Source organism: Megalops cyprinoides, chromosome 14 (assembly GCF_013368585.1).
Source record: "Megalops cyprinoides isolate fMegCyp1 chromosome 14, fMegCyp1.pri, whole genome shotgun sequence".
Classification (NCBI taxonomy): domain Eukaryota; kingdom Metazoa; phylum Chordata; class Actinopteri; order Elopiformes; family Megalopidae; genus Megalops; species Megalops cyprinoides.
Window position 1 is genome coordinate 11,440,961 of NC_050596.1, and position 16,550 is coordinate 11,457,510.

Here is a 16,550-nt window from a genome sequence, read left to right on the forward strand (position 1 = left end):
TACTTGTTAACCTGCAGGTTTAAATACATAATCGTTCAGCAGGCAGTGCAGCTCAAAGTCCCAACAGGAGCAGGGTCTCTGAGGTGCAGCACTGCGTTTACAGATAGAGCTGTCAGGTCCTGACTCAATCCTACCTCAGTGCACCATGTCCTGTGTGACAAATGTAAGCAAATGTAGCATTTCTGAGGAGGTTTGGCAGATGCTCAAGTTAATGAAAAATGCACGATTCAAATTTGCTTACACGAAACAAAGGACAAAGTGCACTGCGGTTAGATTGAATACAAGCTTCACTCATTTCACCTCCTTCAAATGACAACCGAGTGCGGCTCCGCAAACCCGCTGACCGGGTGATTCCGACGTGTGCTGCAGACTACCGACTGATCTGAACCAATCGAAACACCTCGCCCTCCGGCAGGGAACCCCCTTCCCATTGGTTCACGTGGGCGAATCCCTGCAAGCACACGCCGGCTCTTCCCAAGTGAAGCGGCGCAGAAGCCTCCTTCAATTATCACTAGATTCCAGCCGCCTCTGTGCTGGAGGCAGCTTTGTGCAACAGCTGCGGAGGTTAAAAGTAAAACAGACGGTACTACATTTGATCTCCATCAGCAGGGAGGGACTGCTCACGATTCACGCGCGGCCCCCCAAGAAGTCTCACAGTTACAGAGAGAAAGTGTGTTGATCGGCGGGCCACCAACGAACACTTATAAACTTATAAACCACATGACTGGAACATGTAGTCAGAGAAATGCTACAGGTCGTTTTCTTTTTTCTTTCAGGATATTGCAGGCTGTGGCAGCCAGATACATAACGTCTGAATCACAGCAAATGCTAGTGAACAGACACCAACATTCAAATCTGTTTTTTTTTTCAGTTATGTGAGTTTTTCTGTTTATTAATGTACCATGTATGCAGGAACATGGATAAGTCACATCTACCATCTATGTTCCTGTCATGTTTAAGTCACCCAAAGTTTGTCTCTTTCTGGACCACTGCTCAGTAGGAGGTGTGGAAATTTCACAGCATGTCTGATTCTATGTAACGGTGCGAACACAATCCCAGCTTCCAACAGTGACCAGGCACATTCTGACTGATGAGCGTGATCCAACAGAGCAACCAAACTAAATTTGGGAGACTTAATGTTCTTTAGGCATGTGGCCCTTCTCCCAGAGGGATCTTAAGAGCCAGTTACAGCAGAGCACATCTGTTGCGGAAGTTCCTGTTGAACTCCGGAACGGCGGGTGTGTCCAGGAGGGCCGGAAGAGAGCCGGAGTGAGGGACAGCGGATGTGTCCAGGCGTCAGAAATGTGTGGAAATGGGCATGTCCAGGCCCAGGCCCTGAGGAGGCGGAGTCTATGGTGGGATGCATCAGGTTGCGGCGGGACTCGGTGGCGTTTTGCCAGTGAGGCTGCACCAATGAGGCATCAGCAGCAGGCCAGTACTAGGCTGCACTCCCATTCACTACATCTGAGACTGGCCAATCAGATGGGATGCAGATTTTTGGGGAAAATACCAAAAATAACGAAACAAAATTAAATTACAACATTGGTCCCCTGTTTGTCTTAACCCCCACCCCCCCCCAAACACACACACACACACACACACACACACACACACCCACACACACCCACACACACATTATTCTAAACAAGGCCTCCAGATCTCCTGCTGGCCATTGCTTTCACTTGCCAGGGGGGTACAGGTGATGCCCCTCGGTCATCGCGCCCTCTTGCGGGTGACGAAGATGAGCACGCGGCGGATGGCGATCAGGCGGTCTTTGAGGGAGGTCATGCTCAGGATGGTGAGCTGGGCCCGGTTCTCCAGGGGCAGCACCGCCAGGAGCCACCAGCACCACGCAGGCCCGCTTGGACTGCCCTGGAGGAGGGAGACAGAGAGAGAGCGGGAGAGCCCACCGCTAACGTTACAACACAGCACCACTGTAACACAATGAGTCATACAGCTCCCTGCACCCACAAGCCTGGCCAAAAGCATATTTGTTCACAGCAATGCGTGATGCTAAGCCGCCACATGAACGCTTTTGCTCATTTGTTCTCCGAAACCAATTGCTTAATATAAATTTCCTCTACTTATTTCTATTTGTTTCTGCCTCTTAAATTGTGTTAATTCAACTGACTGAGCTTAATTACTTGATTGTGTTTGGAACAATGTAAAAACTACTCAGGCCTAATTGATTTAGCTAAGGCAATTTAAGAAGCAGGCAGAACAGAATTAAGTTGAAGGAGTGCGTTTAAGATTTTATTTCCACAATACGCCTGGCTTTATGAAGGCCTTGCCATTGATAGTCTGCGCTGAAGGGATCTGAAATCCACACCAGGACTCAGTTAACAGCTCAACCAGGCCTCCTTAATTCGAGCCCCGCACACACGATGTGTACCCAGGGTGAGGGCTGGGAAGGCTGAGGTGACAGTCCTGGGAAGGCTTCTGACCTACCTGAGGGTTGTTGTCTTTTCCAGGCAGGTTCCCAAAGTGGCTGAGGATCTGGTTCTTCATGTTGTCCTTAAGGGTGGTAAACCACACTGTGGCCTGGTCATACACAGAGTCGTGCAGCTTCACCAGCTCTGCAAGCTCCTCCCCCTCCACCTGAGAACACAAACACACACACACACATGCGCGCACACAGTCAGAAATGGAAGACTGGATTTGTCTCTCACACAAACATACCCAACATGCATGGACTCACACATGCACGCACACACACTCCCAAACACATGTTCAAACACGCACCAAACACACGCACAGACACAGATGCACAGACACACAGATTAATGACAGAACAAAAATCTCATGACAGACATGTAGACTTTTTCTAAACGGGTAGCTTTCAAAATAAACTTTCATGTTTTCATACTATGACTTTTGAGAGATGACAAAAATGCATAAACCTGAAATTTTGACTGTTGATATGAAACACTTTTTTAACTGAATGCTAATGATCACGAGACGAATCACAGACAGGTAAGACACCAATGAGGCATGAACTCCAAAGACACAGAGCAGTGAGTATTTGCACAGAGACAAAATCTGTATCTTATCACATTTCAGAGAATTTGTAAAAAAAAACTAAGTTCATAGGTCCAAGGCATTCATTTTCAAAGCATCCCAGTTTAGTTTGTGAGCACCTGTTAATTTTAAATAGAACTGTCATTATTAACAGGATAGCCTATCGTTGCAAAAGCCACTCATTACTGTTCCCATCTGAGTACGCCTACTCTTATGCATGAGACCCAAAACATGCTTTAGCGTTCGTATGGCTGTGTTCTAAAAACTAGAACATTGAAGCTAAAAATAGTGGATTAAATATAATCCCAAATCCATCCTTCTCCAAAATTCTCACAACGAAAATGTGTCACAGGAACTGAAAATGCGGTGCCAAAATGTGCTAACATATGCGGATGCGCAAGCACACCTTCTTGTCCTCCAAATACTCGATTTTAGCCGTGTTGTAGCCATCTCTCTGACCGTGGCTTAGCACTTTGAAACGGGACACACCGATGGTGTCCACCACCGAGCGGCCGTCTGGGAAGAACTTGACGTCTCGCACCTCGAGCATGCAGCCGTAGTCTGCGAACCTGGGAAAAACAAAACAAAAAAAAAGTAGCCATTGAGCTAAACTGTAGGCATGTACTCCCTCCGCACCACCCACACATCAGAAAATACCCACAATATGAATGATGAATGATGAATGAGCTGGTCCACCTCCTCCACACTCTATTCTGCCTGGTCTCCATTTCTGGAAAGGTCCCACTCAACACATCTACAAGCACCATCTAAATATGCGTGGGCATTGAGGGAACAGCTGATCAGAAGCTAAACACTGTGAAAGCTGAACTGCCTCCGTCTCTCTCTCTCTCCTCATCATCCATCTCAGCTTCCTCCCCTGTATTTTCCTCTGCCCCCCCTCCCCCCCCCACCCCAACTTGGCTTTAGTCAGTAGCTGCAGTCTGCACTCACCCCTTCACCTCATCGGCGATACACATGCCGAACTGCTTGGTTCCCGTCTCCATGGATCTGCGGATCATGAGCCGGTAGCGCGGCTCAAAGACGTGCAGCGGGCAGGGGATTGTGGGAAATGCCATGGTGCACACAAAGATGGGCACTTCCTGGTTCAAGCTGTTGGAGGAAAAAAAATAACAAATGAGGGCAATAATAACTGATTTAAGTTATGATCTATTGCACCTGTTTACTGCTGAAGGGAAGTCTTCCGTATGGGTGTACAAACACACCCTGGTACACACATCCAATCAGGAGGCAGAAAACCACAGAAAGAACTCTTCAGCAGACTCCCAGAGTCCAGCTCTGGCACAAAAGCCCACACAGGAAGTGACACTGGCGGGCCTCACTCACTTTGACAGCTCTTTCAGCTCCTCCTCATGGATCTTCTTCCTCTCGCTCAGCTCGTCAGAGAGGTATCGCACCAAAACCTCCTCCATCAGCAGCGTCTTGTGGTACCCCCTGGTGGCCAAATACTGCAGGGTGCACAGACAGATCCACAATGGCATCAATACTGTACCAGCTGCAGCTGGAGTGCTTCAACACGCAAAGATCCATCCACCTCATCACTCTTTCTGTAAGCGTAAGATTAGATTCCTTTAGACTTGATTCACCGTGCTATGTAAATATGAAGATAAGCATTCCCCCACTTCTACAATGATAAAAATTCTGTTGATGGCTCAGTCCTCAGAACATGACCCCATCAAAATGTAAGTTGGCTGTGGAGAATTTGGCCAATACATTTTCAGTAATATACTCCAGCGCCAGCCTGTAACTCAATTTAAATGATAATGAGTACCTTCTCTGTACATAAACCCCTCCCGACTCCATGGGCTAATTAACATACATGTTACGCCCAACTCTCCTCAAATATCATCAATAAATATGCAGGACAGAACTGGCTCGACACGCTTAAGCAGGGTGCCCAGAGCCACAGTATATCGATCTACCACATGCGAAAGTTAAAATCAGCAAGATACAAATCGTGATTTATTAATGTTTAACACATTCAAGCTCCATAAAAAATTCAGTGCAGTTGGCTCATCTAATCACTGCATGTCTCATTAGAAGATGAGCAAAAAGGGACACAGACAGGTCGGATACACATATACACCCACACATCACAGAAAAGAAAGAAAAAACGGTAAACTCTGTCCTGGTACTAGAAAAGGCCTGCTGCCAGCCATGTTCCCCAAAGTCAGCTCTCACCGCAGGGGGGCATAAAATCTTTTGAGTCATTGCTTTTCAGTCATTCTAGTCCTACTGTGCTTGTGTGTCACTTTGAGTGGCGTCCTGTCGTTGGGTTCAGTGCTAAATTTAAAACGGGGGGGGCGCTGTAAAAATAGCTGCAGAGGCAGGGAACAGGAGATGAAAGCCCTTGCATAATTTTTATAATCAACATGTCGACGGAGCTACTGCCGGATTTAGATCATAGCTGCTCCCGCTGCCGCTGGGCACAGAGGGGAGACAGGAAGGTTTGGGTTGTACTGTGGTGGGTGGGGTGTTAGCCAGGTCAAGTATTTACTCCTGCCGAAGCGAAGTACTTTGTAGACAGAATTGTGGGAAAACTATGGCAATACTTTGAGACGTCACTTAGGACGAAAAAACAAACAAAAAAACAGTTTTCTGTCTACATGGAAATTCACATGCTCTTCACAGCAGTTAATAGTGGGCAGGGTTTCTGAGAACCATGTATAAGCCAGGAACCAAGCCAATTCATTATGCATCGGTAACCAGTCACTGCTAAACTTGATATAGCTGGTATCAAGCTATTGGATAAGCACAAAACGTGGAGTTAAAAGTTAAAGAAACAATCTTGTGTTACATTTAAAGATATCAGCAATTTTCCATGACTTTCTCAGGACAGTAATATAGGGGGTACCCTGCATAAACACAGTCATTATGTCAAGTATTCCATTGTCAGAACCTGAGATGGGCAGGGGGAGGGGGGAACTGCAAACCAATATAGCAGATATTGATCATGTTTCTGTGGCATTTACTTAGAGAACCTCTCCAACCCACTACCAGGCCCAACAAACTAGGGGAGATATCTCCAATAAGATACTAAAAAGACAATCTACCAGCACTCAGAGCAGAAAATTAAATATTCTTGAACGAATTTCTGCTTTTTGGTAGGAAACAGTATGAAGTATTAAATCTTTGATCCCTCTGAAGATTAGCCGGCTACAATGTCCTCAGTGCTGGCTGGAATCATTAACTATGATTCATCAGTGGATCAGCATTTTTTTGTCGTTCTGACCCAACACCTGCTACACAGCTATAACCATGGGGAATTTTCTAGCAAATGGCTATTTTAAGCAAGGGATGACCTCAAATTCGAGCTGGCAAATGAGATGATGCATCAAAGACAAACTACCTAGCAGCGGATATTTCTCCAAAAACAGCCATTTTGCTTCATGCACTTTTACCTGCCCTCAGCCATCCTTCTGAAGACACGTCCTCTTATTGTCATCTAATTAGCAGGTCCTGGTGACGCATGTGCCAACTACACCCATATTTCTCATTTCCAGTTCACTAGCGCTGGCATGCTTACAGGGCAGAAGCTGCAATGTGGTACTGCGTGCAATTCCACATTCAACTGTGGAACGCAGGCGGAACCAATATTCTCCAGCTGTAGTTCCTCATTGGGGAAAAATCCGGAAGAACACAGCGTACAGAGAAGAGGCGGAGGAGGCCTGAGGGGTAGGCGAGACCCAGGGCGGAACTGAGAGGTGTGGGGGACAGAATGGGACAGAGGGGCACAGACCAGGAGAGAGGGTTGAGAGGGGAAGTAGGGAGCTGCTAGGGGTGTCTACCTCTGACAGGTTCTCCTTGCACAGTGGGCAGGTGGAGTTGTGGTCCAGGCAGCGCTCCAGACACTTTAAGCAGAAGGTGTGTCCGCAGGGCGTGGCCACTGGCTCATAGAACAACCTAGAGGCAGAGTAGAGCAGAGGGACACCAGGCAAAAATAAGATTATTGGATTATTTTACATTTTGCGCATTATGGTTGGTTTGGTGGGTTGGGGGTGGTAGAGGGGATTACCTCATGCAGAGAGAGCACTCCATATCGCCGCTGTCCAACAGGTTTGGGGGCACCACCCTTGTCCCGCAAGCAGCAGAGGGCTTCTGAGATGAGCAGGCCCCATCTGAGAAGACACACACAGAGCACACTGCTCTTTACACCCAGTGATCTTATACATGTGCAACCATGATGTCATTTATAACATCATTTCTCAGTCTGCACACCAAGAATAAACTGGCCTCCCACTTCCATGAGGCAATCACCATGAATCAAGTTACAGCTAATCACAGTCCATTTAAAGCCCAAGAGGGTGGAGTCTCTTACCTGGTTTGAGGAACTTGGCAGGGGGGGCAAAGGCAGGGGGGTCATTGGGGCACTTCCTCTTGAGGCTGGGGGGTGGCGGCAGGGCGGCCAGGATGGACGTCAGCGTCTTCTGTTCCTCGATGGGGGACTCGAGCGTGCTCAGAGAGGCCGGCTTCGAACTGTCCGAGCCACTGGGCTCCCCCTGCCCGTCGCAGAGGGGGGTCTTGGCAAGACTCCATGCTGGGTCCTACAGAGAGTGAAAAAACTGGCATGAAATCATGGAAATGGTGACAACAGGCACTTGAGCAATGTTCTCCTCGAGGGCTAATGCAACACCCAGCACATTAGAGTTGCATACACCCAGATTATATAAGCCCTTTACGCAAAAACCGGTGATATAGGAACAAAAGCTGAACCTGCTGAGGGTCGGAGTAGGGCCTTACCTTAGAGGATGGCGCCCTCACACGCTCGCCGAGCATCGGGGACTGGAGGGAGCTCAGCAGGGCGGACGGCTTGAGGATGGTGGCGGAGGATGAGGTAGAGCTGCGCTGGTGGGGGGGCAGGTGAGTGGGCAAGGGGTCTCTCTCAAACACAGAGGAGAACACCTCGCTCAGGAGCTGCGGAGGGGGGGGGACCCAGAGTGAACTCGCCGTTGGCAGGGCACACAGGGCAACCCTGATTGTCCTCACACAGTTTAGACACTGCTGGAGGCAACTGCTACATCTGGGTCTGGATCTCATAACCCACCAGTTACAAGCTCATCACACATTCCCCTGTCCTACATCTACACAGAGCTAACACATAGCGTGGACATACAACTTTAATCTGATCAATGAATATTCTATGGCCGCTGAGCCTGAATGCTCATAGTCAAAACCCGCTTATTTCCCTGGCAAGCACGGCGGGAACCTTCTGTTCTTTCTGACTAAACAATGACTTAATGAGAACACAGACGTCACACTCATAGATAAAAAGATTATTGTCTAAGAGCCGTAAAAAAGCCCATGTAATGAAGCTTAAAAAATGAAGAGCAAGAGAAAAGTCTCAGGAACCCTGCAAATTAGATGAGAGGCAGGGCAATTATCATACCAGAACTACTTTCCCCCATTTTTTCCAACCCTCCCCCTACTCTGTTTGGGATCACTAAACGGAACCGCTAACAGATACAGTCTGCAGTTACACCACAAGCAGAGGCACGTACAAAGAACACAGCTGCAACACAGCATGCAAATTAAGTCCATTTCCATTCCCGGAATGCGTTTGTGGGTACATCTGTTACCGCATCTCTTCCTGTCTATGTGCAGCGGGGCGGCCAAGTTAACACCTACCTTAGCTGCTGGGGAGGGAAGGTGAGAGGGGAGGGCATAAGGGAAGGTGAGAGGTGGAGAGGGGGAGCGGCGCACAGGCCAAGGGTGTACCTTCTGGGCTTCGAGTTTGACTGCGGTCCAGCCCGGCTTCAGTGCCATGCAGAGGAAGTACTCCTGCAGGGCTTCTTCATTCCGACCCGCTTTACTCAGGGCTGTGGCCTTCAGGTAGTGCGCCTACAGACACACACACAGGGAAACAGAGAAAGCAGTTTCACACATGCTGGCGGAAAGGGCAGGAAGGAAGAAGTGATGTTTGTCAGGCGGTAAGAAGCATGCCCAGAAAATGCCAGAACAAAAACACTCTCAAGAGTCATGAACTGCAGTGTCATGACTGCCTGACACACTGAGACATGAGTTCCAGAGCGTGGAGATGAATATTCTAAGAAGCTGGTGTCGAATGGTCTGCTCTCTTTCACACTGTATGCCTACATTAATGCAGCACCTAATTACGCATTTCAAGGACCAGAGCCAATCACAACACCTCTAAATGCATCTTATCCACTATCCACACCACAGGGCAGGTCAGTTGCTAAACCTGCCACTCAAGACCAGATTCCTGTTCATCATTACATGTATGACAGACTCTGCAGACCTCTGGAGAACTGATCGCTGAAAGGCTCAAGGTGTCCCAGTTTCTATTAACAGCTAATGAGGAAAAGGAGACCAGAGTTTGAGTTCATCAGGTCCCTACGGACTACAGAGGGCCTTCAAGGCATAGCAGACAGCTGTGTGGTGTAGCAGTTAGAGCACAGGACTCTGGACCTAGGATCATTAGCACATGTGGAGTAGTGGTTAGAGCACTGAAGTCTGCACCACAGGTTCACTCAGCCTAAGGTGAAAGTGCATGCAGGTAGCTGTGGGTATATTTAGTGCGGATGCAGGCCGCTTCGGGTCAGCCGGGTCACTGAAATAACATCCCCTCCCAGTTTACCTCAGGCCACAGCGGCTTCAGTCGGCACACACTGTCCCCGTCCTGCACGGCCTGGGAGTAGTTCTTCATGTCCATGTGGAGTTCCGCACGCTGACCCAGCAGTCTGCAGTCGGATGGAGCTGCGTGGCGCGGAGGGGGAGGGGGGTGGGGGGGAAGAGGAGGCGAGGAAAGATACATCATCTCAGTCTGCTTTCCAGATGCCTTATCTGGGGCAGCTTGCATAGCGTCCATTTTACATATTAGTTTCAATGATGCAATTTCACCCAAGTACCTTGCCCTGGTTTAGGACAGCAGTGAGCCAAGCGGGTATCACACTTGCAACCTACTGTGTCCTTTAGCAGAAGCAATTTCCAGTCATACTTAGTACAAAGTGCTTAATGTCCTGCATCATCCCTGTAGTTCCAAGTAGGGCTGCACGATATTGCCGTCGCGACATATCGAATACCTATTTTTAGCGCAATAACAGCTATCCTCGGTATGTGGCATTAGGTTTCTTCCTATATGTTTTTTCCCTTTAGTCATACCTGATGCAGGAGCACACCTCCAGTTTTCCGAGGCCATGTGAAATTCTTCTGGGGGAAAAAAGCGCCACTTCTATCTATTCAATGTTGACATCATAGCAACAGCACTATGCTGCTTCCATGTGGTAGATAGAAACACATGGGTACAAAGATAAAGAGTGAAAACATATGCTATGCATTTTTAAAAGCTAATATGCAAGTTAACCAAAATATAGATACAAGTGATATTTTTCTACCCTGGAAGCATTTCACTGAATTTTGGAGTGCTCCCACATCAAGTATGACTGAAGGGAAAAAAATACAGGAAGAAAGCTAATGCCACATACTGGGGATAGCTGTTATTGCGCTAAAAGTAGCTATTCCATGTATACAAGCCTACCACTAGTTAACTTGCCTGACTAGACAAGGGAAACCAAGTATACTATATAATCACTACATCGCAGGATACAAGACACATTGCAATACTTGTTGTTTATTTTATGTGTAGCATCGTGATGTGATCTATGATCTAATGACTGATGTAGGGTAGTACACTTAGCTTACCTTGTCTAGTCAGGCTGTACAAGTAAACTTGTGGTAGGACTTGAAAAGTGTCACACATCAACAAATAGAAACAGCACATTGCAACAAAGATTTTTTGTAGCTTAAATGTAGGGAAGTCAAATAATTTTATTCTCTCTGTACTAATGTTTAACTAAGAGCTGAAATGAAGCAGTTTGGTCACCAGGAACAGGTCTGGTAAACACCGCGCTATATACCAGCTCACAGGCGTACTTAACATTCTTCATAAAATGATCAAACCGCAGCTTAACAAACCCAGGACACACTGTTCAGGAAGCGCTGGCTCTATTCCCGTGGACTCCGCGAGGGAAAAGTGGACAAGAGTGAGTCATCTCAGATCAATCAAATATCTGTGCCGGGCCACGGCAGGCCTAACGGGTGCAGAGTGGAGGAGAGGAGAGTCAGACAGGCCCCTGTGCACCGCACACCCCCCGCCCCCAGCCCCAGCCCGGTCGAGCGGCCACGAGGAAGGAAAGCGTGGGATGCGCACGACACACAAGCTGCCGCTGATAAAAGAGTACTGGCAGCGGTACAAAGGGGCATACGCGCGAGCTGCAAGACCAGATTTTCACAGTCTTTCCATTATCGGCCCTTTTACATAACATTTTTTTTCTATACTTGGTTGTTGTCGTGTGTTTTTGTTCCTTTTCAGTTATATTCTCTTGTTTTACGTGGTAAGAAACTGCGTGTGTAGGGGGGAGGCGGGATGAGAGCATTAGTGGAAGGAATGATAATGTGTTCATTCCTAAAAATGCTTTGGCAACAGTGGATACCTCCTACCATGCTAGCAAAGCCAGTCTGAATCTTTTTCATATGAGAGAGGGGGGTGGAGGGCAGGGGAAGAGGGAAAAAGACATGGAGAGACGGACAAAAGGGGCCGTGGAGTGAGAGGAGAGGAGAGGAGGGGGAAGAGAGGAAAGAGTGAGAGTGAGAGAGAAAATGTCCTCGATATCTCACTCTCCCTCCCTCCCTATCTTGCGTAAGCAGGTCAGGTCGAGCAGCTGACATTTGCATGGAAAATTAGGTCAGTCCATCCAGCTGCTGCAGCAGAGGGGCCAGGGGGCTTAATCAACCTCCAAACTCCGGCCCTCGCTTTAGCTCCAGGGAGACTCAAGCGCTCACCAAGCAGTGCACGATCGTCCTCCTGTTGCACAAAGCGTCCATCACGGGGCTGGGGAGAACCGCACGACACTCATTTCCCGGTCTTGAACTTTTCCCCTGTGCGTACACGGCACAGATATTGATGCGATTTGCGCTGACCTACATTCGAATTCTCTCACGACAGACCAAGAGCCACTCAAACACGTTTGCGTAAGTGCAAAACGAGCAGATTCGAACGCGGCTGGAAAAAAACGAACCCTCAGCATCTCGGCTCTCCTGAAAGAAGAGTACACCTTTTAGAAACCCTACAGAATGGTTGCCCTGGTTACAGGATATGAGATAACCTCATCGTATTTCATCCCACCCTGAGGGTGAGAGCAGTGGTGGCCATTTTCACGAGCGGAGCAGCCATGGACGGAAGACCATTAAGACTGCATTCTATACACACAATGACTCCTATTGGTCATCTACATCCAATCCAGTTAAGAGCGGTGGTTGGCAATGACAACAAAAAATAAGCAAATAAACAACAACAACAAAGAGGCTTTTTGCTTCTGTGCAAAACATCTTCCAATGTTCTGTGAGTAACAGCAGTGCTGTTTGAAATGGATAACCTACAATGACCTATCAGAAAACATTTGTATGAGGGGGGCTGCCCACTACAAAGTTAAAGCAAAGCTAATTAGAGGAGCCGGCTATTCTCATACATACAGCACAGCAGGGATGCTGCCATTCTTAAATGTCAGATTTTCAGAAAGCTCAAAATGTAGCCCATGTTCTCTGGAATTTTTTCCACCTTCCAAGTCCCCTCAAGATTTAACAGTGCTTAATTCATAAAAAGACTATTGGGTAACTTTTTTAGAGATGAGTAGCACAAATGTTAAGATGCAGATGTGATTTTTTTTGTCACAGGGACATTCCAAGAGCAAATGTATATGCACCATGTATTCAGCATTAGGCCTAAGTCAACATATGGTCATATCAAAATTCAATAAATCAGAAAACATGTTGTGCCCCCGAGAACATGCCACGCAATCAAATTATCGCTCAGACTCAGACTAAAACTGGTTAGAATGTAATACAAATTGTCCTCATTCAACCCCCTCCTCCCTAGTGCCAGGACAGAATGAATTTTTTAAACAGGTACCTTCCAATCAGTAACTGTGTGTTCCTGGTTTCATGCGTTACAGCTACAGCGGGCATTGAACAACCAAAAAGGCAATTTCAACACACAAAGGACAAATATACATAACAGGGCTGCTTAAAATCCACAATTCAGCCACAATCGCATCACCACAGGCCCCACTGATTTGCTACAACTCCTCAAGACGTACACTAACATGAGGTTATTTCATTCTAATGTCAGAACCACACTACAAACAGAAACAGGACATAATGGCAAACTACACTCACTCATTAGCTGCAGTGGCTACTTTCACCTGACATCAAATCAGGCGCCTGGCGCCTTCCATTACGAAACATTCAAACTAAATGCTGACTTCTGAATGACAAAACAGCAACATGCCAGGCACCTCCAGAAAAATACAAGAATGCGAAGTGTGGCGCTTCCTAAGGCAAGTGTCCACACTTCCCTCAGGTAGCCCCGGCTCCTACATTTTAAAAAAGGCGTTCAGTTCTGTAGTTCTTCTTCCAGCTACTATGCACACTACAAGAGAAAGTAACTGCATTTCAGTCCAACAGGATTGTTGTCAGTCGTGAGATGGACCCCGATGACGTGTTGAGAGGAGCAGCAGGAAGCCGCTCTGTTTGTTTTGAAACATTCGCCTGGTGTGATACCAACATGCCTACTCACTGGTCGAAACGAAATATGGCACTGCAGTACTGTAGCTGCTACTAAACGAGATGTAACTGGTTTAAGTGTGAAATAAAAAAGAAACTAAACAGGGTTAGAGGAACGGATTTGCCAGCGTTGACTTCCTACATTTTCATTAAACGATTATGTAAAATCACAGTTGTTCATTCCTGTCATGACAAACCTGCTGCTAAGAATAAAAACTTAACTGACCCGAATAGCTTCAATAAATATCCGGGCTACTATATACGGGCAAGGCAAACAACAATAACATGACCAGCTAAATACAGTAGCCTACAATTACGTATTAATCCAAAGGAAAAGTAATCCGCAACGCAACAGCATGTTTATAAAACTACGAACAGTAATATAACTGCAGTTGTCAGAGGTCGTTATGAAAGGATGGCCTTATTTAAGACACATGACATCACAAACACGCAGATATAGAGGTCAAAAGTCACAGAAGCATGCATCGGAGTCGATCCTGCGAGCAGACCGATCAATCAACCTTTTTATATAGTAAAGCTTTCAGTGCGCTACCTCTACTTAAGAAATCTGATAAAATGCATATATAAGAACGAAAGGGCATTGCTGAGTGCTAAATTACGGGGGTGTTGAAATGGTATTTCCCAGGAATGTAGTACTTCAATTTCACATATTCAATGTCGCCCCCTGTCGTTTGCTTTTCAGTGGAAAAAGTAGGTCACTTCGTCTCCGCACATTTCGGAACCAACACTATACTGGATGCACATAACTTTGACTTAACTTACAAATCATGGCAAAACAACAAAAACGTGCACATAATTGCAAGCTTCTCACCTAGTTCTAGGGCTTTGTCGTACTTCTCCAAGGCGTCTGTAAACTCCTGTTTCTTCCACATACTTTCCCCGTCCAGCCAGAGCCGCCTGGCTTTACTTTCCGTGTCGAACCACTTATCCAACAAGCTGCTCAGAATCACATTTACTCTAAACCCCATGGGGTGAATTTGTCCGTTCTTCTTGTTCAACTTATAATTGCATTTGATGCATTCGTGGACGGCGTCCTTCTCCAAGCATCGCTTGCAGAAAGTGTGCCCGCACTGTAAAGTTGTGGGTTCGGCCAGCAAAGACTTGCAGAGCCGACAGGAGAACAGGTCCAGAGACTGCCTGTCCTCTAGCGCATCCCCACCGCACTCGCGTCCCCCGTCTCCGCTTAGTTTGCCGGTCGGTTTGTTTTCGCTACTTTTAAAGGATTCGCTTTTTTGAGGGTACACGTCTCTAGTCAAAACCCCGAGCTCTTTCTCTCGCAGGCTCCGCGCGATATTTTCGACTAAAAGTCCCAGTTCCTCCGGCCGCAGTCGGTGCAGTTTGGCAGCAGTGCAGTAGGAGTCGAGCGCTTCGGCGATCCTCCCGGAGCGGACCAAGGCGTCCGCTCTGCGCAGGCAGAGTCCTCGATCGGGCTGCGGGAGGTCCGCCAGCTGAGAGCCGTAGATCTCCGCCGCGAGGTCGAAATCCCCCGCCCGACAGGCCTCCTCCGCCACCTCCAACATTTCTGGACATAAACCCGGAGCACCGGGGTTGGATATATCGTGAACGAATTGCTCCGTGCGATGTTGAATTCCCGTCTCCATCGTCGCTGGATTCGATCAGAAGCGTCTACAGATGAAAAAACCGCGGCCCCTATAACAGGAAAATTTACTTATTAAATGTAGGCTACATCTGGGGTTGTACAATCACTAGTTGTTTTGAGGAGGCGTACCCTTTTTCTAGAGCCTCTCAAATATGGCACTTCCTAGAACTGGGCCTCGCCACTGGAAACGCCTCCATTCTCAAGCCCTACAAAAAAAAACACACAAAGCATAGCTTCAGCATGCGCGAAAACTACTGATCGCTTCCCGATCTCAGGCGTCTCATTTCAGCACAGCACTGTACTTCCCGGCTTCAGAACTAGCTTGGTACAAAAAAAAATCATTCAACTGTAAAGACCCGTGCTTTTGCCCGACCCTTTTGCTTTCGTACATGGGGCGGTCTACAGGGTGCACTTCAGATTTACGTTGGAATAGTAACCAGCAAATAGTCTACCGCAACACAAATTGAATATCCACCCGCATTTCTTTACAGTGTGCCCGGCAACCAATACAAAGCATGCCAGTGTTTATCCTGATTAAAGTTAGCTTCAAATAAAATGATAATAACTGAAACGTGTTTATAAACAGCGGTAATTTGACTTGGCTAGCTAGTTAGCTAACAGTTAACTAGCCGATGCATTTCGGAGCTAACGCATTAGACGCTAATCAGCTTTGAATTAAACGCGTTTCTGGGGGAAAGAACCTCAGCCAGTACCTGAAAATGAAATATCAAAAAGATAACCCCTTTTTCTCTCCTGGAATGCGAGTCAGTCGCCGGTTCGGAGCGAATTCACCCTTCGCTGGAAATGAAACAAGCCGTTCCGACGTCAATTTTACATCACCTGTTTTTATATAAGACCCAAGCCGCTCTCACTGAAACGTGCGCCGGGTTTGCGTAACTCCAGGCAGTCCAGGACAGTCTTTTTCTCTTTGTAAAGTCGCTGGAAATGACATCAGTCCATAGCTTCTGTGTAGGTTTGCGATGTATGAACACTAGATTAATCAACTAAATACAGCTATATACATATTCACCTCCCCCCTAGGTGGCTACACGTTGCCCACAATTTGAATAGTACTGTGAGTACGAAGTGCACGTAACATTATGCGCAGGCAGCACGTGACGCCGGGGAAATGGGCTCATTGGTCCATTATATGGCCCGCTTATATAACGACATAACCGTTGTATAACCAGTTGCCAACAAAATGGTTTCATATAGGCGGATGGAAGTGTACACATTATACAATTTCTGGGAAAGGCAGACGAACACATGGCCAGAAGTGTTTCTTTTGAAGAAATGATTTGCTAGGCGAAGGACC

The 16,550-nt window shown here is 47.2% G+C and overlaps 1 protein-coding gene across 4 annotated transcripts; it reads right to left on the minus strand.

The window, feature by feature from the left end:
• Positions 1–1,645: 1,645 nt before the first annotated feature.
• Positions 1,646–16,303, minus strand: LOC118789007 (LON peptidase N-terminal domain and RING finger protein 2-like). 4 transcript variants are annotated; one of them, XM_036545271.1, is made up of 14 exons: positions 16,076–16,303; positions 15,365–15,441; positions 14,447–15,285; positions 9,632–9,750; positions 8,752–8,874; positions 7,777–7,950; positions 7,355–7,580; positions 7,052–7,154; positions 6,825–6,939; positions 4,363–4,484; positions 3,970–4,128; positions 3,425–3,587; positions 2,449–2,598; positions 1,646–1,872 (listed from the first exon to the last, which is right to left on the minus strand). In XM_036545271.1, exons 3-14 carry the CDS (start codon positions 15,234–15,236, stop codon positions 1,714–1,716), a joined length of 2,403 nt encoding a protein of 800 aa, XP_036401164.1. In that variant the 5' UTR covers positions 15,237–15,285; positions 15,365–15,441; positions 16,076–16,303; the 3' UTR covers positions 1,646–1,713. The 4 variants fall into 4 exon arrangements, with proteins under 4 accessions (XP_036401164.1, XP_036401166.1, XP_036401165.1 ...); XM_036545273.1 differs by having other exon boundaries at positions 15,949–16,303; XM_036545272.1 differs by having other exon boundaries at positions 14,447–15,441.
• Between the last annotated feature and the right edge of the window lie 247 nt (positions 16,304–16,550).